This window comes from Mobula hypostoma, chromosome 7 (genome assembly GCF_963921235.1).
Source record: "Mobula hypostoma chromosome 7, sMobHyp1.1, whole genome shotgun sequence".
NCBI lineage: Eukaryota > Metazoa > Chordata > Chondrichthyes > Myliobatiformes > Myliobatidae > Mobula > Mobula hypostoma.
Window position 1 is genome coordinate 169,421,034 of NC_086103.1, and position 24,392 is coordinate 169,445,425.

General features: G+C 43.6%; 1 protein-coding gene across 2 annotated transcripts in view; it reads left to right on the forward strand.

The window, feature by feature from the left end:
- The first annotated feature begins 2,240 nt into the window (after positions 1 to 2,240).
- The window catches only part of LOC134349753 (SH2 domain-containing protein 1A-like), a 105,212-nt gene continuing 83,060 nt past the window's right edge, over positions 2,241 to 24,392 (forward strand). For both annotated transcript variants that reach the window (XM_063054568.1, XM_063054569.1), the window contains exons 1-2: positions 2,241 to 2,677; positions 17,956 to 18,016. In XM_063054568.1, the coding sequence (XP_062910638.1) occupies positions 2,277 to 2,677; positions 17,956 to 18,016 (462 nt within the window). In that variant the 5' untranslated portion in view covers positions 2,241 to 2,276. The remainder of the gene's footprint in view (positions 2,678 to 17,955; positions 18,017 to 24,392) is intronic.

Consider the following 24,392-nt stretch of genomic DNA (forward strand, 5'->3'; position numbering starts at 1 on the left):
CTTAACAAACCTCAAGTCAACCTACAGACTCACTTTCAAAGACTTTTACAACACATTTTTTATTTGCACGATTTGTCTTCTTTTGTACATTGGTTGTTTGTCGGTCTTTGTTTTATGCATTATTTTTCATAAATTAGACCATAAGACCAAAAGACATAGGAGCAGAATTAGGCCATCTGGCCCATCGAGTCTGCTCCAACATTCAATCATGGCTTATTCTTTTTTTTCTCTCCTCCTCAACCACATTTCCCAGCCTTCTCCCTGTAACCTTTGATGCCATGTCCAATCAAGAATCTCTGCCTTAATACACCCAACGACCTGGCCTCCACAGCTGCATGTGGCAAAAAATTCCACAAACTTACCACCCTTTGGCTAAAGAAATTTCTTCGCATCTCTGTTTTGAAAGGGCACCCCTCTATCCTGAGGCTGCGCCCTCTTGTCCTAGACTCTCCCACCATGCGAAACATCCTTTCCACATCTACTCTGTCCAGGCCTTTCAACATTTGAAAAGTTTCAATGAGATCCCCCTTCATCCTTCTGAATTCCAGTGAGTACAGACCCAAAGCCATCAAACATTCCTCATATGATAACCCTTTCATTCCTGGAATCATCCTTGTGAACCTCCTCTGGACCATCTCCAATGCCAGCACATCTTTTTTAAGATGAGGGGCCCAAAACTGTTCACAATACTGAAAGTGAGGCCTCACCAGTGCCTTATAAAGCCTCAGCATCACATCCTTGCTCTTGTATTCTACACCTCTTGAAATGAATGCAAACATGGCATTTGCCTTCTTCACCACGGATTCAACCTGGAAGTTAACCTTCAGGATGTTCTACGCAAGGACTCCTAAGTCCCTCTGCATCTCAGATTCTTGGATTTTTTTCCCAGTTTAGAAAATAGTCTGCACATTTATTTCTACTGCCAAATTCTATCGTCTTGCTTTATTTTCCTGTAAATGTCTGCAAGAAAATGAATCTCAATGTAGCATATGGAAGTGTATATGTACTTTGATAATTAATTTTAATTGAGTTTGAAGAATTGGTAGAAAAGTTAGAGGGGAGTTGAGGAAAAAATATTTAGAAGTTCCTGGAAGTGCTGAGGGCCAATTCCCGTAAGACTGAAGAACATGTGATAGAAGGCGGAATTAGGTTGGGGAGACCGTTTTTTGGAAGGCAAGAGCATGATCAACAGAATGTCCTCTGCTTGTGTCAGATTTTTTCTGTAATTGTGAGTCCCCTTTGGTCAGATGTGAGTTTCTTCTGAATGGTACGACACTGATGCCATGTGCATGCGATGCTGCTGCAAGCAAGGTTTTCATTGCACCTGTACGTGCATGCATCTGACAATAAACATGCCTTGTCTTTTTGATGTTGATGCATTGATATCCTTGGGACTCTATGCTGAGATCCCTGATCTTGGAAGATGTTTCTATTTTCACTTTTAACCTACATCAGATAATTTCTTACTTTTCTTTGCTCCCTTCTTTACTCATCCATGGCTCACCACCTTTGGTTTTGCATCACCATCCCATGTGTCATTATTTTTGTCCATCCCACCATATACTTTCCCTCTAAGCTTTCCCCAATTCCAGTGTAAGGACATTCGTCTACATAATTTTTTCCCCCTTTTGTTTTATCTCCACAGATACCATCAGTTAATCTGTACAGACCTAACAATTTCTCTGTGCATTAAATCACCACAATAATTTGGTCATGTTATTTTAAGAGAGGGAGGTTTGCAAGGATGGACTGGGTGATGAATGGGACAAATCAAAGCTCTCTCCAAGAACCAACACAAGCCCCATGAGCCAGATAGGTTCTCTTGTTGCTATTATCCCATCTCATTAGAACATAAGAAATGAACACTAGTGGTAGGCCTCTCAACCCCTCAAACCTGTGCCACCATTCAATATCATGATGCATTTGCCCCAGGCATCTCCTCTTCTGTGCCAATTCTCTATATGGCCCTCAAGCCTCCAACCCATCAAAAGTATATCTACATCCTCTTTATATCATGCCCTCCAGGAAGCCCCCATGACCTTCAGTCAGAGAGGTTCAGAGATGCAATACCCTCTGCAAGAAGTTCCCACCAATGACTTACCCCCTTTACCTTTGTAACAATGTCCCCTCTTTCGAGGTTCTCCTGCACTTTTACAAACACCTCCACGTCATGTAACCTCTACATCACACATCTCTTTCAAACACCCAGCAATATGTTTCAATAGCTGCTGCTAGCGAATAAGGACAAAGCAAAGTAGACGCTATCAGCATTTGGTATGTTTCCTGTAACATTGAGGAAGGGACTAGCGTTTCAACTCGATCGTGAGAAGATAAAACACGTGAAACGACTCCTGACCTGCGCTCAATGGCGCGAAGAAAGTTTCTCTAAAACTGCTTTGAACCTAACAATTTTATCATTCAGGAAGTCAGCGAGTCGCATTGAACACACCAACCCAGACCGCCCTACACTCACTGTCTACCAGAGACGCGACCAAGAGAGAGGAAGAGAGATCCCCTTACTACTCAGTCTCCTCCCTGGAACCATGCGATTGTCCGTCTACCACGGGGGCATCAGCCTCACAGAGACCGAAGATCTGCTGGCATCGATGGGGAAAGACGGCAGTTACCTGATCCGAGATAGCGAGACCATACCGGGAGTCTATTGTCTGTGTGTGTTGTAAGTACGGAAAAATGGGGTTTACAGAGAGGTTGAATAAAGGTTATAAATTAAAGCAGTAGAAGTCAGAAATTAGAGCGAATCACATGAGTAGAAACGTGCAATTTCATTGTATTGAGTTTTGACCGTGCTCGCTCCGGGGGGAATGCACGGATCTTTGAGCAAAGAACTTTATTCCAGATATAATAAAACGGGCGAATCATAAACTATATTTGGTAGTAAAGGAGTGCGGTGAACGGTTGTTCCTGGTTGCTTTACGCCCTGAGGTACACAGCTCAAGAGGAACAACGATCGCCGCCATATGCTAGGCATTAATTCCCTGGTATTACGCTGTGTGGGTAGCAGAGATCCAATTAATACCTTTTATCATCTGAGTAGCAATATTCTGCTGCATTGCAGATGTTTGAAAATCAAAGTTCAATCGAAGGACAACTCAACCATTAAAGGGGAGGAATTGTTTTGTCCAGGTCCAGTAAAAAGCCGGAATAATGCGCCGATTATACTAAATAAGACAAAATTTCTGGAGCGCACCTTTAGCCACTCGGGAGAGCTCAGGTTCAAGTTCAAGTTTATTTCATGGTCATGCATAACTAATGTACAAGTACCATGAGAATTAGCTTTTTGCAGTAACAAACAGGAATCATTACAAACGTAAATTAACATAAACTTGAATTCACCTATTTACATAATTGCTCAAATCTGCTGCTCGGTTCTCTGTAACTACAGGAAATGCCGCAAATACCAGTGGAACTCAGCATTTGTGGAAAAAGAATGAAGAGTCGACGTTTCGGACCGAGATCTTAATCAGTTCTGCCTCTTTATCGACTCTTTGTTCCTTTCTATGGATGCTGACCGACCTGCTGATTTCCTCCAGCATTTTGTGTGTGTTGCTCAGTTTTCTGGACTGATGGAGATTTTACGGTACCTAATACCTACCGACTATCGCTAAGCAAGTCTGTACCTGGGACAAAGGCAAGCCACAGACCCGAGGAATAAAACAGCCTAAGTATGTTTCTTCACTATAATTTTACGCATTTACAAAAGCCTAATAGTTTAAACAAAACTTAAATACCATAGTGATGGCAAAGTCGAAACCTACGTTTTTGAAACATTAACGAAATTGAATAAAGGTATTACGAATGTTTTCTGAAACACTGTTTTGACATATAATTTCTATCGCAAATATTCAACACGTTTATTTTTTTTAGCGTAAACGATTCAAAGCGTTAACTTTGCGTTCATCGTGGGGTTGTAACGCACGCTCAAACAGCGTTATGTCTCGTTGTCGGGGCTCTGACTGCACTAGTTACAATCTACGGCGCAAAATAAACGCGCTACCAACAATATCCGATATTTAGTGATGAGGACTCTCGGCTCGAAACGACGACTCTTTATTCCTCTGACGGACCTGCTGAGTTCCTCCAGCATTTTGAGTGTGATACTTGCGATATTTAACTTCTCGCCTTCGGGACACACAGTGGCCAGTGAGAATAGAGAACCCAAAGAAAATAAAATACGGAATGAAAATAAGAAAATTACATCTTCATCACTCGCATCCTAGTTTAACAAATGGAGATGGGTGATGTAATTTAAAACTAATCCCGCTGTCATCTTTCGAGGTAATGAAAACACAACTACAGACGGCGTCTAAAAATGTTTATGCAGCTTGCTAAATACTGTATATCCAGTTTTTCCCTTATTTCCCAATTGGGAAGTAGTAGGATTCCACTAAAATATTCCACCAGTCATATTACCGCCTGCCAATGAAATTCCCTTCGGCTTGTCCTTTCATAGTCTGGCTCCCATTCTTTGGGGTTTGCTGGAAGATTTTGATCTAAAAATTTGGAAACGCACATATATTTAAAGTTGCATCCGTGTTCGTGTGTGCGTCTGTGCTTAGGGGAGGTTTGGAGTAGATTCCAATTTTCGCATTGTATAAGATCAAACAAAACAAAATTGGTGGAAATAAAACAAAAGAAGAAGGGGAATACTCAGATCAGGTAGTGGAAGAAGAAGAAGCGGAGTTAATGTTTCATATCGAAGGATTAAAGGAGAGATGAAAACGTTTTGAGTGTGTGGGGTTGGCGGGGGGGTGTGTGTCGGGATTTACTGGCTTGGCATGTTAGCGGAGGTAGAAAGAGTTCAACACATTAAATAATGCTTTATTTAACGTGCACTCGAAGAGCCATGACCCATAGGTAGTATTCGGCTGCATAACTTTGATTTTGAACTGGCACAGAAACGATGGGTGAATAGCATCTTGTGTGGTGAATGTTTTACGATTCTAGCAATGAATTCATACAACAGGAAGACACTACACAAACCAATGGGCACCCACTCGTACTAATCCAGCTTCCGACACCTGACCCGCAATCTTCCCTAAGACATAGGAGCAGAATTTGTCTCTTCGGCCCATCGAGTCTGCTTCGTGCCTTGGCGATTCAGCCGCTAGTCTAGGCACTTATGCGCAAATCTATATATGTAACTGGAAAATCTTAATAAAAAAACACAAGAACCCTTTAAGAAGTTAATAACAGTATTAGATGGCTCCAAGGATACAGGTTGACAAACTGAATTGACTACGGCCTTTCACTCCCATCTCAGGCACCGCAATTTAATTCTCTATGTTAATGCCAAAAGTTGTGTATCTCGGCAAGTTCTTTCTTGCACGACCCCCGTCACACATTCCACCATCAGATTTACTGTTGAGTTATCATTTCATCTAATGCACTACGCCAAGAGTTGGAGGCAGTTGGGATGTCAAGGAAGGTTCCAGGTATCTGAATTTTGTTTTCTCTGTCGGAGAGGGAGAACTAGAGCAATAGTAAAACGGCGATTTCTTTAGGTGGAACATTTTACCCTTTGAGATACTAAAGGTGTTTGCGAGAACCTAGTTCATCGGCTAAACAAAAATCTAGTACAGGAAGGGCTCTTCATGCTTTTGCATCTTTGCGGGAGCTGAGACCTGGACCGCAGAACCTGTCGGAGCAGTAGTTCACAAGCGGTAAAACACGGTCTTATTATTAAACATTTTATTTAGGGTATTGAGGTTGGCGACGGACTGGAGGTGTAGGTGCGAATAAGGAGCATAATCGCTCTTGTAGCTTATTGATTTCAATTGACCACACTCTTGAGAGCAGCTCTGTGGACGGTTAGCACCTTCCCCGAGAACCACGTACCTGTACATCGTATTCCCTGTACAGAAATCGCTGTCCACAACACTCCTTGTTCACCACCCTCTCTGTGTATTACCTTCCCTGTGCACCACTCTCGCCTGCCGCTACTCTCGCCTGTGCACCACTCTCCCTGTGCACCACTCTCGCCCGTGCACCACTCTCGCCTGTGCACCACTCTCCCTGCGCGCCATTTTCTCTGAGTACCACTCTCGCCTGTGCGCCACTCTCGCCTGTGCAACACTCGCCCTGTGCACCACCCTCCCTGTGCGCCACTCTCGCTTGTCACCACTCTCACCTGTGCACCACTCTCGCCTGTCACCACTCCCTGAGCACAGCACTTGCCTGTCACTACTCTCACCTGTGCACCACTCTCGCCTGTCACCGCTCTTCCTATGCACTACTCTCGCCTGTGCACCCCTCTCCCTGTGCACCACCCGCCCTGTGCGCCACTCTCGCCTGTCACTACTCTCACCTGTCACTACTCTCACCTGTCACCACTCTCACCTGTCACCACTCTTCCTATGCACCACTCTGCCTGTGCACCACTCTGCCTGTGCACCCCTCTCGCCTGTGCACCACTCTCGCCTGTGCACCACTCTCCCTGTGCACCGCTCTCTCCTGTCACTACTCTCACCCGTGCACCACTCTCGCCTGTCACCACTCTCACCCGTGCACCACCCTCCCTGTGCAGCACTCTTTCTGTGTACCATTCTCTTTGTGTTTTACCCTCCCTTTACACCACTCCCCCTTTACACCACTCTCCCTGCGCACCGCTCTCCCTCTTTAAAGCATTTTCGTTGGGTATCACTCTCTGGGCATGCCAACCCCTCGGGCTTCACTCCCCTGGACACCATATTCCCTAGGTATCACGTTCGAACAGCACCATTCTGCCCTAGACGCTTTCTGCTTGCATGTTTCTGCTCCTGATTGGTATTGGTTTATTGTTGTTCATTATCATGTACAATGAAAAGCTTGTCTTGCATACTGCTCATACAGATCAAATCATTGCACGGTACATTGAAATAGAATAAAGTAAAGCAATAGCAATGCAGAATAAAGGGAAAACGCCATAGAGAAAGTGCGGTTGTAGGAAACAATAAGTGCAAGATCATAACAAGGTAAATTATGAGGTCAGGAGTCCATTGTATCACACAAGATGTCTGGTCAAGAGGCTGATAACTGTGGGATATAAGATGTCCTTGAGCCTGATTGTATGTGCTTTCAGGTTTTTGTATCTTTTGCCTGGTGGGAGAGGGCAGAAGAGGGAATGTCCAGGTGGATCGGTTTTGCATTAAAGTCTGTTGGTGCCAGAGACCCAGGTGCAACCCTGACCTCCAGTGTTGTGTGAAGTTTGCACATTTTGCACCTGTTGGTGCCCTCCGGGTGCTCCAATCTCCTGCCATATCCTAAATATCTGTGGCTTGGTATGTTAATTGTCCACTGTAAATTGTCCCTAGTGTGTGGGGAATGGGGTGGAGATATAAAAAAAGATTAATGTAGACTGGTGGTTGGCACTGATGGTGGGCTGAAGGGCCTGTGTACTGTATCTCTCTCTCTCTGTGACTATGATTATACTCTCTAAGTACCACTGTCACTGGAGATTATATTCATAGCCACTACTCTTGATTACACTCCCATGAGCGACATTTTCCATGGACACAAATCTCTGGCAATACAGTCCCCTAACCCACTCTCTGGACACGCTACCTGGGCACACTGCCTTGGCACAATATCTGGATTTACTCCCTGGGCGTCAATGATCCGTCACGGCCCTTGGGCATAATCTCAAGGCCGATGAATACAGATTCGGTGAACATCTCCCCTATCGAATCGATCAATCCGAGCAGGGTGGCAGGTTTTTGCGCCTGAATTAAGTCCGTAAAGCGAAGGAGTTAGCATTTTAAATGGTTACTGTACAACGGCATGTTTCATACAAATAACAGACAATTCAGGAGATGAAAAATACGCGCATTCCTTTAATATCTTTCGCCATAGAAGACGCCCCAAAACACTAAAGAAATGCAAATCTTGTAACAAACGAGCACTTTCCCAATGCAGTCATTATTATACAACAGGGGATTACCACGGGTAAAGGCCAAAGATTGAAGAAATCGTCAAGTGTACACATCCGATTTATAATGCATTTTAACATATTTCGTTCATTGACGTTATAACAATGGTGGAAACGTGATTACACAGATAACAAAATACTGAAATTTGAATGTTTCAGATTGAGAAAGTCACCCCGATGTTTAAATTTATCACCTTTCACAGTTGATAATTTTCCAGTTTCCAGTTTCTTATCAATTCCGCTCAATGATCTGAAACCTAAAATTTACCGAGAGTGTGTGTAATTAACTGCTTTTGTGCACTGGATGTTAATCTGAAATTCAGGCGTATTTACTGAGAGCGATGCTCTCGGGAGAGTTAAATTGCAAAAAAAAACAGACAAGGGCGAGGGCGCGGACAAGTGCGAACTGTAACATCTTCAGCAAAGAGGCTCGCGTTTTGCAGCATGTAAACATAATCCGTTGCAAAGAGTTTCAAATTCAGGTCGACCGCAAAGCTCCCACGAAAACAAAAGATGAGCAAAAAAAAACTACGAGATTCTGCAGATGCTGAAAATCCAGAGCAACACACACAGATTGCTGGAGGAACTGAGCAGGTCAGTCAGCATCTATGGAGGGGAATAAACAGTCGACGTTTCGGGCCAAGGCCCTTCATCAGGACTGAAAATAAAGGCGGAAGCAGCCAGATTAAGGGGGGGGGGGGAGAGGGGACGGGGTACAAACTAGAAGGTGATAGGTGAAACCAGGCGAGGGGCAGGTAAATCACAAACACGAGAACATCTGCAGATTTTGGAAATGAAGGGAAAGGGAGATGGGGGTAATGAAGTGGAGAGCTGAGAGCTGATAGGGGGAAAAGGTAAAGGGCTGATGAAGGAATGCGATATGAACCAGAGTCAAGCAGCATCTTTGGAGGGAAATGGATGGTTGACCTTTTGGTGGGAGATCTTCTATTGACTGACTTGCTGAGCTCCTTCAGCAGTTTGCTTTGGCTCCAGGTTTCAGCATCTGCAGTCTCTCACGTCCTCCAAACGGAAGAGGAATTTTCAAATCAATCAAATCAAGTTTAATCATCACTCAAGCCACACTTAGATACACCTGAATGAGACAGTGTTCCTCTGGGTTCAAGGTGCAAAGTATTCAAAATAGCAAGCAAACATTCAAAAATGGCAAGTAAGACACAATTTAAGATAAGCAGCCAAAAATGGCAGCAGCCAACATGCAAAAAGAAACTGGGAGTGCAATTCTGGAAAGGGAAGAGCAAGAAAGGATTGGGAGGTCATGGAGAGGGCACAGAAGAGGTTTACCAGGATGCTCCCTGCATTAGATGGCATCTGCTATAAGGAAAGTTTGGGCAAACTTGGGTTGTTTTCTCTGGAGCAGCAGAGGCTGAGGGGATCTAATAGAAGTTAATAAACTTATGAGAGGCACAGATAAGATAGACAGAATCTATTTCCCAGGGATGAAATTTCACACACTAGAAGACAGGCGTTAAAGTGAGAAGTTGTCATGGTCCGGTCCATAAAGTCTGGATTCCGGTTCACTGTCCGATTCATCGTTCCTTATCTGGTTTTCTGGTTTTCCCTTTTTCTGTTGGGTGCTTTAATTGAGGCAGCTGATTCACATTTTGGGCTGGCTACATAAATAACTCCTTGGTTCAGCTTCAGTTGCTGGACTGTTCCCTTCCTTTCCCTTCACCTTGCCTTCCTCCTGAAGCCTTGCCTGCAACCTCACCTGCGTCCTCGCCTGTATCGCTGTCAAATTCTATCGCTGGAGCTAGACTGGAGCCTTGCTGTGCCTAGATAAGGAACTGTCTTTCGTTGTTTGGAACTGTCTCTGTGTCCATGCCTTTGCTCAGTATGTCTGGCCGTTTGCAGCTGCCTTGTGTTGGGAACTGTCCCTGTGTCCACGCCTTTGCTAGGTAGGTCCGGCCTTTTGCCACTACCTTGTGTTGAGAACTGTCTCTGTGTCCACGCCTTCGCTAGGTAGGTCCAGCCATTTGCCACTACCTAGTGTTGGGAACTGTCTCGTCGTGTTCAGCATTCTGTGTATGAGTCCTGGCCCTACGTCCTGTTCTCAAGGAGGGGTCCCGGCTCTGTGTTCCATGTTCCTGTTCTCCCCCGACCAAGGCTCTGCATTCCTGTCTCCCTCGACCAAGTCAAGTCTTGGTGTTCTCGTCCTGTCCATGTGCCTCGCCCAGCCCGGTGCTGGGGTTCCCTCATCCTGTCCAAGCCACGTTCAAGAACCTCGTCCTGTCCAAGCCACGTCCAAGAACCTTGTCCTGTCCAAGTCAAGGCTTCGTGTTCTCGTCCTGTCCATGTGCTTCGTCCTGTGCTGGAGTTCCCTCGTCTTGCCCAGGAGTCTCTCGTTCTGTCCTGTAGCCTCACCTAGTCCTGTCTCCCAAGACCACGTCATGTCTTCGCCTAGTTCCGGAGTCTGAGCCCGAGTCAAGACCCAGATTCTGGGTCATTGTCCAGTCTCTAGCTCGGAGTCCGAACCCAAGCCTCGTCATGTCCTCGCCTCGAAGAACCCAAGCCTCGTCATGTCCTCACCTCGAAGAACCCAAGCCATGTCCAGTCCTGTAGTCATGTCATGTCCTCGCCTAGTTCCGGAGTCTGAGCCTGAGTCAAGACCCAGATTCTGGGTCCTTGTCCAGTCTCTAGCTCGGAGTCCGAACCCAAGCCTCGTCATGTCCTCGCCTCGAAGAACCCAAGCCTCGTCATGTCCTCGCCTCGAAGAACCCAAGCCTTGTCTTGTCCTCGCCTCGAAGAACCCAAGCCATGTCCAGTCCTGTAGCCATGTCATGACCTCGCCTAGTTCTGGGGTCGGAGCCCGAGTTAAGACGCAGGTTCTGGGTTTTTGTCCAGTCTCTGGCTCGGAGTCCAAGCCCAGGCTCCTAGTTCCCACTTCCTAGGCCTGGTCCCGCTTGCCTAGCAAATGTCCTAGCCCAAGTCTGTGTTCTTGTCCCAGCTCCTAGTCTGCATCCAGTCACGTCCCTAACTCTAGTGTCTAGTCCTGTCGTTCTTAATACTTCAGTGTCTGTGTCTTGCATTTGGGTCCGCTCCCAGCACCCACCATATGACAGAAGGGGAAAGTTTAAAGATGTTTATGCCAAGTTATTTTACACAGTGAGAGGTAGGTGCTTGAACAGGATGCCAGTGGTGGTGGTGGAAACAGATAATTGTCATACGGTGGGCATTGAAGGTGGACCCAAATGCAAGACACGACACTGAAATGCTGGGAACTGGACTGGACTAGAGTGAGAGACAGGACTGGGCATAGATTAGGAGCTAGGATAGGAACACAGACTTGGGCTAGGACTTTGGCTGAGAAAACGGGACCAGGACAAGGAACTGGGAACTAGCAGCCTGGGTTTGGGCTCCGAACCAGAGACTGGACAAGGACCCAGAACCTGGGTCTTGACTCGGGCTCGGAACCCGGAACTAGGCGAGGACATGACGTGGCTTCAGGACTGGACATGGCTTGGGTTCTTCGAGGCTTGGCTGCAGGACTAGGCGAGGCTGGGGTTCTTTGAGGCTTGGATATGGACTCCGAACCAGAGACTGGGAAAGGACCCAGAACCTGGGTCTTGACTCGGGCTCGGACTCTGGAAATAGGCGAAGACATGACGTGGCTATAGGACTGGATGAGGCTTGGATTCTTCAAGGCTTTCTTGGGCAGGACGAGGTACTCCTTCTTGGAACGCAGGGCTGGGAGCCTTTCTAGGACACAGGGCCGGGATGCTTTTGCAGGGCTGGGCCCCTTCCTTGGACGCCGGGCCGGGATGCTTACTAGGATGCGGGACTGGGATGACTGCCAAGGTAAACCGCTGAGCAAACTGTCAGGGATTCAAATCGAGAGGGGAAGGGAACAGTCCAGCCTTAGTGTACCGGCAAAGATGACCTGTGGCCTGGCTTACCCAGCGGAGGCGAGGACGGGAAGGGACAGATCCAGCCGCAGGGTAATGTCAAAGATGGCCTGACTTACCCCAAGGAGGCAAGGACAGGAAGGGACCTCAATCTGGGGTGACTCCAAGTCTTGGAGTGGCCAGCAATCTTGGCTGGCTACGGAAGCAGCCGAATCCATATCCAGCTCAGAGTGGCATATGGCCACTCAGCTAGCCCAGGAAACGGCAGAATCCATACCACAATGACTGCTCAGACTACAGACAGCAAGGCTCCATGAAGCAGTGGTCCTCCAACCAGGCCTAGAGATCACGAATGGTTGCTCTAGCCTTCCACTGGTGGGTTGCTCCAAGGGGATACTGACAAGACAAACCACCACCCACACTCGATCCCAGGGCCACTTATATTCCCAGCTCCAAGACGAGCATCAGGTGCCTATGATTAAGCCCAACTGGGATAGGGGATCTGATTGAAACATATAAGGTTATTAAGGGATTAGAAACGCTAGAGGCAGGAAACACATTCCCAATGTTAGGGGAGTCCAGAACCAGAGGCCACAGTTTTAGAATAAGGGGTAGGCCATTTAGAACAGAGTTGAGGAAAAACTTTTTCACACAGAGGGTTGTGGTTCTGTGGAATGCTCTGCCTCAGAAGGCAGTGGAGGCCAATTCTCTGGATACTTTCAAGAAAGATTTAGATAGAGCTGGTAAAGATAGTGGAGTAAAGGGAAATGGGGAGAAGGCAGGAATGGGGTACTGATTGTGGATGATCAGCCATGATCACAGTAAATGGTGGTGCTGGCTCGAAGGGCCGAATGGCCTACTCCTGCACCTATTGTCTATTGTCTATAACTGAAACAAGGGACAGCTGGAAGACCCGGAGTCCAGAGTCCACGGACCAGACCGTGAACCAGAATGCAGACTTCACGGACCGGACCATGACAATAATATAGTGGTGTTTGAAAGGCTATGAATAGACGCAGGAATATGCAGGGCATGGAGATAAAGGAATCAGTTCTATATTCTATACTCACTTACTTTTAGCCCATTATGCCACTGGCTTTTAGGACAGCAATGAAGGTCCTTTATTTCTGGCGGTGTTCAGCACCTCCTTCAACATGTCAGTAGCTTCCTCTCAGTTTTTTATTACTATCAGTCATGCAAGTCCCTGATGTACACTCAGGAATACCGTCACACTCAGATGTAGAAGGATTCTTCACTGCTGTTTCTGCAACAATTCTGTTTTTACCAGTAAGGGTTGTTAACCCTAAGCTGAACCCCTGAACCTGAAGGACTGGTGAACCACTCTGAGTTTGTCCTCTACCCTTTGACCTGTTTGGCATGGGTGACCCTATCAAGAGCCAAAACATGAAACCCTGACTCCAGCCAGCATAGCTGTCTGGGTTGGTGAGCCACACAGCCTCCAAACCACGACAAGGTTGTGGTCCTGTTGGAGGATTCTACACTCTGTGGCCACTTTACTAGGCACCTCCTGTACCTAATAAAGGAGAATGGGGTTCAGAGTGATAATAAGTCAACCATGATGGAATGGGGGAGCATTCTCAATAGTCCAAATGCCTAATTCTGCTTCTATGTCTTATGGTCTTATAAAGTGGCCACTGAGCTTATGTTCATAGTCTTCTGTATCTGTAGGTTGTCCGCTTCGAACTTCCACATGCTCTGTTTTCAGAGATGCTCAGTTTTGCTCAATTCTCTGTAACCTCTAGAGCAGGTGTTCCCAACCTTTCTATGCCATGGACCAATAGCATTAAGCAAGGGGTCCATGGATCCCAGGTTGGGAACCTCTGCTCTAGAGACTGTTGTGTGTGAAAATCCCAGGAGATCAGCACTTTCTGAGATACTCAAATCACCCATCTGGAACCAATAACCATTCCATGATCAAAGTCACTTGGATCACATTTCTTCCCCATTCTGATGTTTGGTCTGAACAACAACTGAACCTCTTGACCATGTCTGCATGCTTTAATGCATTGAGTTGCTGCCACATGATTGTCTAATTAGATTTTTGCATTAATGAACAAGTGTAGAAATGTTCCTGATAAAGTGGTCTATTGCTTCTATTGTATGTTTTATGAAAGAGATTGAAAGCTGTGTGGCAGCTTCTATGCATGCAGAAAATATAACATAGAGCAGTACAGCACAGCATAGACCCTTCAAACAATGATGTTGTGGCAACCTTTTAACCTTCTCCAAGATCGATATAAAACCAAGATTAAGCTTTCCCTCCTCATAGTTCTCCATTTTTCTTTTGTCCAAATGCCAATCTAAGAGACTGTTAAATGTCCTTAACACATCTGCCTCTACCACTAATCCTGGCAGTGCATTACTTACACTTACCATCTCTGTGTAGAAAAACTACCTCTGACCTCCATACTTTCTTCCAATCACCTTAAAGGTATATCCTCTTATATTAGGCATTACCACCCTGGAAAAAAGACACTGGCTGTCAACTCTATCAATGCCTCCTATCAGCTTATATACCTCTACCAAGCCTCCACTCATCTTTTTTCACTCCAGAGGAAAAAACTATCTCGCTCAAAAGACATGCTCTCTAATCCAGGCAGCATCTTGGTAAGTCTTCTCTGCACCCCCTCTAAAGCTTCCACATTCTTCCTATAATGAGGCTACCATAACTGAACAACATGCCAAGTGTGGACTAACCAGAGTTTTACTGAGCTGCAACATTATCTCATGGCTCTTGAACTCAGACCCCTACTAATGAAGGCCAACACACCATACTCCTTCTTAACCACACTATCAACTTACATGGCAGCTTTGAAAGACCCCAAGATCTATCTGTTCTCCTCACTGCTAAGAATTCTGCCATCAAGTTCAAACTCCAAAGTGTATCACACTTTTTTAGATTGAACTCCATCTGCCACTTGTCAGCCCAGTTCCTCATCCTGCCTATGTCTCCATGTAACCTACAACATCCTTCTACACTATCCACAATTCCACCAATCTTCGTGCCATTTGAAAACTTACTCACCCACCCTTCCACATCCTCATCCAAGTCATTTATAAAAATCGCGAAGAGCAGGAGTCCCAGAATAGATCTCTGCAGAGCACCACTAGTCACAGACTTGCAGGCAGAATTTGCTCTATCTACTACCACCCTTTGCCTTTTGTGGGAAAGCCAGTTATGTATCCACACAGCTAAATTTCCCTGCATCCCATGCCTCTTGACTTTCTGAATGAGCCTACCATGGGAGCATTGTCGAACGCCTTACAAAAAATCCACATCTACTGCTTTACCTTCATTATTTGATTTCTCAATCCCTTGAAAAAATTGATCAAGCTTGTAAGGCATGACCTGCCCCTCACAAAGCCATGCTGACTGTTCCTAATCAGATTATGTAAGGGTTGCATTATATGAGGAGATAGGCATTGATGCTATCAGTGGGAAGGAGAGAAAGATTTTGCAAAGAGAAAGAAAACATAATAATTTCAGCTTCTAGACCAGCTATAGATGCAAAGTAGAGATAAATGAATTCCTCAGATCCATGATGGAAGTGGTATCAGTTGGTCACGTAGGTTAATGTGGGTGCCTAGAGATAATACCAGAGGAAAAGATTTGTAATGTGTTGTTATAACAGAACTGTAGGCACTGCTGGGCACATTCCACATTCATGGCACTAGCAATGTATTATAGTCCCTTGTTTATGTTATTACCCTATTACTTTCCCAATTAACCCAGATAATTCCATCAACCAAATCCTGTGGCAACCCTGATCTCACCTTATCACACATATTCCCTTTTTCCCATCCATGACACCTGCCACCCTCTCAGCAACTCAAAACTACCTTTACAATCTCTCCAGCCAGCGCACACAAAATGCTGAAGGAACTCAGCAGGCTAGGCAGCATCCACTGGAAAGTGTGCAGTTGACTTTTGGGCCGAGTCCTTCCAGTGACCTTTCCTGTGGAGTTTCTCCAGCATTTTGTGTGTGTTGCTCGGATTTCCAGCATCTGCTGATTTTCTTTTGTTTATAATCTCTCCCACTACTACCTGAAATCTTAGTTCTGATGCAGCCTGACTTTGCTGAATGTTTCCAACATTTTCTGTTTTGATTTTCGATTTCTAGCATTTTTTAAAATTTCCATTCGTAGAACATAGAGTATAGAACACTGCAGCACAGTACAGCCCTTTGGTCCATAATGAAGTGCCGACCTTTTAGCCTACTCTAAAGTCAATCTAACCCTTCCCTCCTACATAGCATTTTTCTTTCATCTATTTGATTATCTAAGAGTTACTTGAATGCTCCTAATATATCTGTCCCGATCACCACTATCGCTGGCAGTGTATTCCATGCACTTACCACTCTGTGTGAAGAACTTGTCTCAAACATCCTCCCTATACTTTTCTCTGAACACCTTAAAGTTAAGCCTCTTGGTATTAGCTATTGCCATTCTTGGAAAATGCCTGTAGGTGTCCACAATATTTATGCCTCCTATCATCTTGTACACCTCTCATCCTCCTTCAATTCAAAGAGAAAAGCCCGTGCTCGCTCAACCTACCTTCATAAGACATGCCCTCCAATCCAGGCAATATCCTGATAAATCTCCACTGCACCTTCCCTAAAACTTCTACATTTTCCTATAATGAAGCAACCAGCGCTCAGCACAATACTCCAAGTGTGGTCTAACCAGAGCTTTGGAGCTGCAACATTACCTCATGGCTCTTGAACTTAATTCCCCGACTAATGAAGGCCAACATTCTCACCCAGGATCAAAGTTTTAATTGGGTAAATTCGATTCCAAAGCTTAATTCCACTTAAGCACACAGATCCAAGATGAGACTCCACTACTATGTACTGTAGTGTTGGAGGTGTTCTTCGTCAGTGTTAAATGTAGGTCCTGTCAATCCTGTATGGTGTCATTTTGAAAATAGGTAGGAGGAGGGGTGGGAAATATATGTCTGCAGCGATCTGGCCAACAGTTTTATCTTGTAATATAATTTCATAAACAGGTTATTAGATTATTTTGATGTTATGTTTGCAGAAGCTTCCTGTGGACAGACATCCCAGCTCCTCAAGTCAATATCCTAAATAATGAATGCTAGTGTGCCAAAAACCGTGTTCACCACCCTGCCAATTTCAGGGAACTATGTATCTGTACCTCTCGGTTTCTCTGTTCTACAACACTCCCCAGGGCCCTTGCCAGATTTTGTGCGAGTTCTATCCTGACTTGTCCTATCAAAATACACCAACTTGTATTTATCTGAATGCATCATTTGTGAGATGATGTGTCCTTTCTAGTACTTATGAAGGCTCTTTGTGTGGTCTGGGTGCATAGCCTCAGGGTTCTTAATCCTCTCCTGTATACTCTATCCCTCCTTGAGAGGTCATGGGCAAGAGATTCCCAAGAGCCACTGGGGAGATGGCAACAATGACTACATTCAAACGTACATGATAGGCCGAAGATGTCTTAGGGACATTCTGAGAGATGTGAAAGATGTCATAGAAATGCAAGCCTTTCCCTTTATTCACAAATAGTTGAAAGAGAAGGATAAGGAATAACTTTACAGTTTTCACTTTCACTCCTTAGAGGACTGACAGCATGTAAAAGCATTTAACTTTGCTCAAGTGCACAAGAAAAAACCTTTTGTTTGTTTTGGCTATATTATTGCAATGGTTCTCAGTCAGCAGATATTTCATTAATCTGCAATGAGTTGGACATGTGCATTTCTCTCATGGAACCCCAAGATCCCTACATGCCTTTAATTTAGTCACCAGTTCCAGCACAATCTATGATTTCCAATGTCAAAGTTCAAAGTAAATTTATTATCTAAGTACGTACTGTATATGCGACCACATAGTACCTTGGGATTCATTTTCTTGCAGGCATTTACAGGTAAAAAGAAATGCAGTAGAATTTTATAGAAAACTGTACACAGACAAAAACTGACATGCAACCAATGTGCAACAGAAACCAAATTGTGCAAGTAAAAGTAATTCAGAGAACATAAATTGTAAAGTCCCTGAAAACGACTCTGTAGGTTATAGAATCAGTTCAGAGTAGTGGTGAAGAGGTGGTGAATGAAGTTATTTTTACCCCAGCTTTAAAATCTATTTAGATCACTATTTACAAATGTGTCTTCTTTCTCTCTAGGAATAAAACATTTGTTCATACCTACCGGATTTCTGAAACATCTGGGAAATGGTCAGTTCAGGTAAGGAAACTTGCTTATTCCATTTTCATTACATTGACTCCTAACTTTAGGGGGAGTTGTTAATTCCACTGCCATACTTTTATAAAATATCATGGTACTTGCACAGAAAACATTACAAGTGGGCAGGGAAAGGATAACTTGTGAGCTTTTGGTGTAGAAATATCAAAATGTGTAATGATAAGTGGTAACTCCTGACAACACAACTGAAGGTTTTTATCTAATAACAACAGGATGTAACGACACTCTATGTTTAAAAAAAAGAGCTCATTACCAAATATTTTTGAAAGTAAAGTGGAAATGCCTTTCAATAAAAGGGAGTGATATTTTCTGAGGAAAGCTTGAAGAAAAACAAAGAGTTAAAAAATGGACTGGATAGTGTTCATTGGGGCATGTTATCTGCTCATACCATAAACTCACCCCTCCTCTCTCACTACCATTCATTCCTCTCCTCAACTCTTCTAATGCTTTTACTGATGGGAAGCTCGCCTTTCATGGTTCAGTGAGCCTAATGGTCCTGGAGGTCTGGGTTGCAAGCCTGCTCTGTGAAATGGATCAGGCTGGTGAATAGGAGCTCAACCCCAGGTGCCCCTGGAAAGCCTTGGATAGCCTTCTGACACTTTTTAACTGATGTTAGCTTCTCTGAGACAAGTGAAAACCTGTTAGAATTGATTTAAACGATTAAAATAAAAATAATGAAGTTACTTAAAATATCTCAAATTAGAAATTAGCGAAACACATAATGGTAAACAAAATAAAGAAAACTGAACAAATCATCGAGTTTTCTTTGAGGTACGTGACCTCAGATGAATTAAGGATAACTACTCACACAAAGTCAAATGGTGCGTTTTATTGGCATCTGATGCCTCACTTGTCTCTGACTTCTGCTTTGCAATGTGAAGCCAAATTTATTTGAGAAAAGTAGCCCAAGGGGAAGGAGTTGCCTGTTGCATACCTGCTGGGCACAGCTAGCCACCTTTGGTCATTTATTTACAAGAATGATAAATTGAGTCTGACAGTCAATTCTGACTTAATATATTGCTCACATTTGGTGCAATGTTAAAATAAATGAACTAAGGCACAAGGCATATGCTTTTTATGTTCTGTTACTACTTGCATTATAGACTTGTAATACCGTATTTCATAACAGCTGTAAGTGTTTCACAGCATGTGGTCCATATAGAAATATAAGGGAAAACGTGCTTATCAACTCTTGGAAAACGTATTCTGCACTGTATGTTTTCTTTCTGCCTAATCATGGATGACAAATTTATCTTGTGAGATTGTCCAGATCAAAGAGTTCTGGAAAGAAATTTCTCTCTCTCTATGTGCTGTGGGTGTATTGTTCCAGGGAGTTTCTTACGTACACAGACTGAATTAACAAGCAACTTTAACACAGATAAAATTAAATTATTGCTAGTAATAAAAACAGGAAATGCTGGAAATACTCAGCAGGTCAGACAGCATTTTGGAGGGTTATGATGACATCTCATTAGGACTAGGAAAAGTTAGTAACAAGAGATTCTGCAGATGCTGGAAATGCAGAGTAACACATACAAAATGCTGGAGGAACTCTGCAAGTCAGGCAGCATCCATGGAGAGGAATAAACAGTCGATGTTTTGGGCCAAGACCCTTCATCAGGACTGGTGAATGGTCTAAACGTCGACTATTTATTTATTTCCATAAATGCTGCCTGGCCTGCTGAGTTCCTCCAAAATTTTGTGTGTATTACCCCAAAGTTTTGGTGGTGGGGTGGAGATACATCTCTACCAAAGGACGTATAAGATGCTCCTTCCCTCCGCTAATCTGTAGGTCACTCATTGAGCACCTGATCAGAGTCACATGAAGCCATGTGAGCAGATAGTGGATGGTTGTATGAGCAGCTGATGTATATCACAAGTCCTGGTAATGTGATTACTGACACCAGGGAGACAATCTTTGAAGAGTACTGGTAATGGCTGGGGTCACCCGTTTTGTAAAGACACAGCCCAGAAGAAGGCAATGGCAAACCACTTACATAGAAAAGTCTGCAAGAACAATCATGGTCATAGACCATAATCGCCCATGTCATACGACACAGCACATAATGATAATGTCTCCAAAGTCAGTAACAAAATATGTTTCAAGTTATTGAGAAGGGGAAAGAGTGAAGAGACCAAAGGAAGTATGTGTGATAAAATGGAAACCAAGAGTGATTGAATTAAGTAAATTTCAGTCAAGGTCTTAACAAAAACAAGAATGGAAACAGAAATCTTTTTGTGGGTGATCAATATTAGTTGATACAAAACAGCAGAAGGAGAGTCCTACCTCACAAACAACCCACCCACTTATCCTTCCAATCACATATCTCCTGGCCCACTTGCGGTTCTCATATTAGCCTCATTAGTCACTCCAATGGATAGAAATAGATTAGAAAAAGCAATCTCAAACCCAAAGGAATATACAAGAAGAAGAAGAAACACATCTCCACTCATTCCATTTGCTCTCTCCACCCTACTCCCTTCTCTGCAGCTTAAAAGATTTTGATTCCTAAATGTTCTTAGTTCCGTGACATAACCGGATGTCAGCAACCTGGCACGATAACGCTGTTTCTCTGTCCTGACCTGCTGAGTGTTTCCAGTATTTTCTGTTCCTATTTTAGATTTCTAGCACCGGCAGTTTTTTTAAAAACCTAGCAGAACCTGGACTCTGTCATGGGATGTTTGCTTTGATTTCTGATATTAGCTCATGGTTGACTGGTAAGAAGGCAAAATGCTTGGACTTGTGTGAAGCCTTTGGCATCCAGTCAACCATGCAATAGACTTCAGTGCTTTTTACTTCTGGAGTTCAATCCTCATTATGCAAGTCAAGGTGGCATAGAAAGATCCCATGCCGATCTGATAAATGGACAGCTAAAATCATATAGGAACACCAGTCTAATACAAACTCTAATCCTTTTCAATCCTTGTGTAATGCTTCTAAACCAAAATCATTATCGTATTCATCACTGGAAAAGCTGTACCTCTAAATGGTTTGTAATATTCAGGACCACCTATTAAAACTTTAATTTAATGTTTGGAGGGCTGCTGTTAGATGAGCAATCAAAATATTCAAATTGTCCAACGGTCATTGTGTGAATGAGAAAAGTTCACTATTTACAGCTGAGGTGTGAACTGCACTGAGGCCATACAATTGGTCAACAACCTTTGCATTCTGTGATAAATGACCTTGGATCAGCAGCCTTGTAAAACTTAGTCCTAGGGGATACATTTATTACATTTTAAACCAGAAACTATCAAAATTTAGTGCTGAAGAGGACATTTTAGCTTCTGATGTTGTGCTACCTCTTTGTTTTTACTTTGTTTTCAATGGTTTGAAAACATTTATATACTTTTTAATATAATTTCTCTCTTATCACCCTCAAATTTGGAACTGTTCCTTAAGTTTAATTATAATGGTTCTCAGCAGAAACCATGGAATAGTGTATACTTTTGTCAATTCTTGAAGGGAGCCTTATTCAATTCCCAATAGTCAAGGTATACACCATTCAATTTTAGCAGAATGACATCACCCTTAAAGGATTAAATCGCCCATCTTTGTAAAATATAGCAAAGAAAAGTACTTGGAAGAGAAGCTTCAGTCAGGCTTAAATAAAACTGGTTATGTTAAGGTAAACATTCTAGTGGAGTCTCACTCTGCCAATGAAATGTGAAAGCTATTCTCTCTGTTCTTCCCTACACATTAACACTTGCTCATGACAACAACCCCTTATGTTTAGATATTAACTTTGACTTGGCAATGTCATGCATTTACTATATTTGTCTTTCAAGGGGGAATAGTGGCAGAGCAGATAGACCTTCTCCCTCACAGCTCTAGCATCCTGCATTTGATTTTGACTTCAGATACTGTCTTTGTGGAGTTTGCATGTTCTCCCTGCGACTGTGTAGATTTCCTCCGGGTGCTCTGGTTTCCTCTCCCATACCAATGACATTTTGGGTGATAACTTAATAAACTGCTCCCGTTCTGACATGTCTGTCCATGGCATTCTAATGCCATGATTAGGGCACACTCAGGTTGGAGGAGCAACACCTCATACTCTATCTGGGTAGCCTCCAACCTGACAGCATGAACATCGATTTCTCTTCTGGTAATTTCTCCCCCCTCTTCCTTCCCTTTCTCCCAGGGTCCACTGTCCTCTTCTATTAGACTCTTACTTCTTTAGGCCTTTAGCTCTTCCACTTATCACCCCCCGTTTCTTTTATCATTCCTCCTCCCCCACACATACCCACCTTACCCTTTGTTATGTTTTGTAACTCCAAAACACAAAACTAATTAAAAGGGAGACACTGGAGTCTGAAATGTGGCCTTGGGGATCCCACTGCTGCTTGAATTTTCTCAGCACAACTTGTGTAATCCTTGTGCATTAATAGTGTGACCACAATAGGTGATACTTAGTTTAAAGAATTCACACTAGTTGTGTTGAGCTCTGTCCCTTAATCTTCTAATCTTTTTAATACTGTCTTGAGCTTTTGGAAGTTTTACTTGTCATCCTTACTGGTAACACTGAGAGCCTTGCAGCACCTTGTCCATAACTTTCAATGGTTTGAAAGCATTTATATACTTTTTAATATAATTTCTCTCTTATCACCCTCAAATCTGGTCATCGAATTATAGGAAAGATGTCAATAAAATTGAGAGAATACAGAGGAGATTTACTAAAATGTTGCCTGGGTTTCATCTCCTAAGTTACAGCGAAAGGTTGAACAAGTTAGGTCTTTATTCTTTGGAGCGTAGAGGTTGAGGGGGGACTTGATAGAGGTATTTAAAATTATGAGGGGGATAGATAGAGTTGACGTGGTTAGGCATTTTCCATTGAGAGTGGGGGAGATTCAAACAAGAGGACATGAGTTGAGAGTTAAAGGGCAAAAGTTTAGAGGTAACATGAGGGGGAACTTCTTTACTCAGAGAGTGGTAGCTGTGTGGAACGAGCTTTCAGCAGAAGTGGTAGAGGCAGGTTCGATGTTGTCATTTAAAGTTACATTGGATAGATATATGGACAGGAAAGGAGTAGAGGGTTATGGGCTGAGTACAGGTCGGTGGGACCAGGTGAGAGTAAGAGTCCGGCATGGACTAGAAGGGCTGAGATGGCCTGTTTTCGTACTGTAATTGTTATATGTTATAACTTTCTGCCAGAGTGAAAGTACAGATGTTACTCCAAAAATAACCCCATTATAGAGCTAAAGTGCTTTGTGACTTTGGACTCTTATTTCATTTCCATCTGTAGGTAGGCCTCAGCTAAGTCCACTTTGCTAAAGTGTTTTCCTCTAGAAAGGTTTGCAAAGATATCCTCTATCCTGGGCAGAGGGTATTGATATACTTTCAGAAGTGGGTTGATGATAACCTTAAAATCACCACAAATCCTTCTTCATGGCTACTTGGGCCACCAACATTGCCCACGGGCTCCACTCAACCTTCAAAAGAATTTTTTCAGCCTCCATGCGATCTAGCTCACTGGCTACTTTACCACAGATATCATAAGGAACTGGACGGGCTTTGCAAAACTTGGGTGTGGTATGTTCATTTAACACTATTTTACCCTTGATGTATTTGAGTTTTTCCAATACCATCCTTGAACACTGCTGTGGCATCATCCAGTATCTTTCTTAAGTTGCTTTCAGTTGGCTTCATTGCAGGGGATGTGGCATACAGATGGCGGGTGGATCTCCAATCAAGTTGTAGCTTTCTCAGCCAATCACATCCCCACAATTGGCCCTCCTGTTTTTACCGCATACAAGCCAATGAGGCTTGTTGGTTGTTATATTTCACTGTTACAAATGTCATTCCCACATGAGTTATCTTTTCTCCAGTATAAGTTCTTAGTTGAATAGCTGCAGGCTTCAGTTCAGTATCTTCAAAATACCACTCAAACTCACTTTGTGGAGTGACTGAAACAGCTGAGCCAGTGTCCAATTCCATTTTAATTAATTTGCTGTTCACTTCTGGTGTAAGCCAAATTACTTGTCTCTTGTTAGTTTTCACATTATAAATCTCAAGGCTAGTCAGTCCTGTGTCATGCTCATCATTATCAGATTTTCATCAACAGCATGTAGACTAGTGCTCTTTTTGAAACTGCAACTTGACTTTTTATCTTTTTATATGCCCTGTGTAGTCTATTTATTTTTGTCTGCCTGGCATGCTCTTTGTATGTGTCCTTCGTTGTTGAATTTTCTACAAGTTTCACCTGTAAAACTGCATTGGTCTGGTGTACGTGAGCGCTGTGACAATGGTAACACAATTTGTTGGGTCAGGCATGCTTCTGTTTAGATATTGCAATTTTGTTCATACTCACTTTCATTCCTGACTGCAACTTAATTGCATCTCTGTCTGCTGTTTCCATTG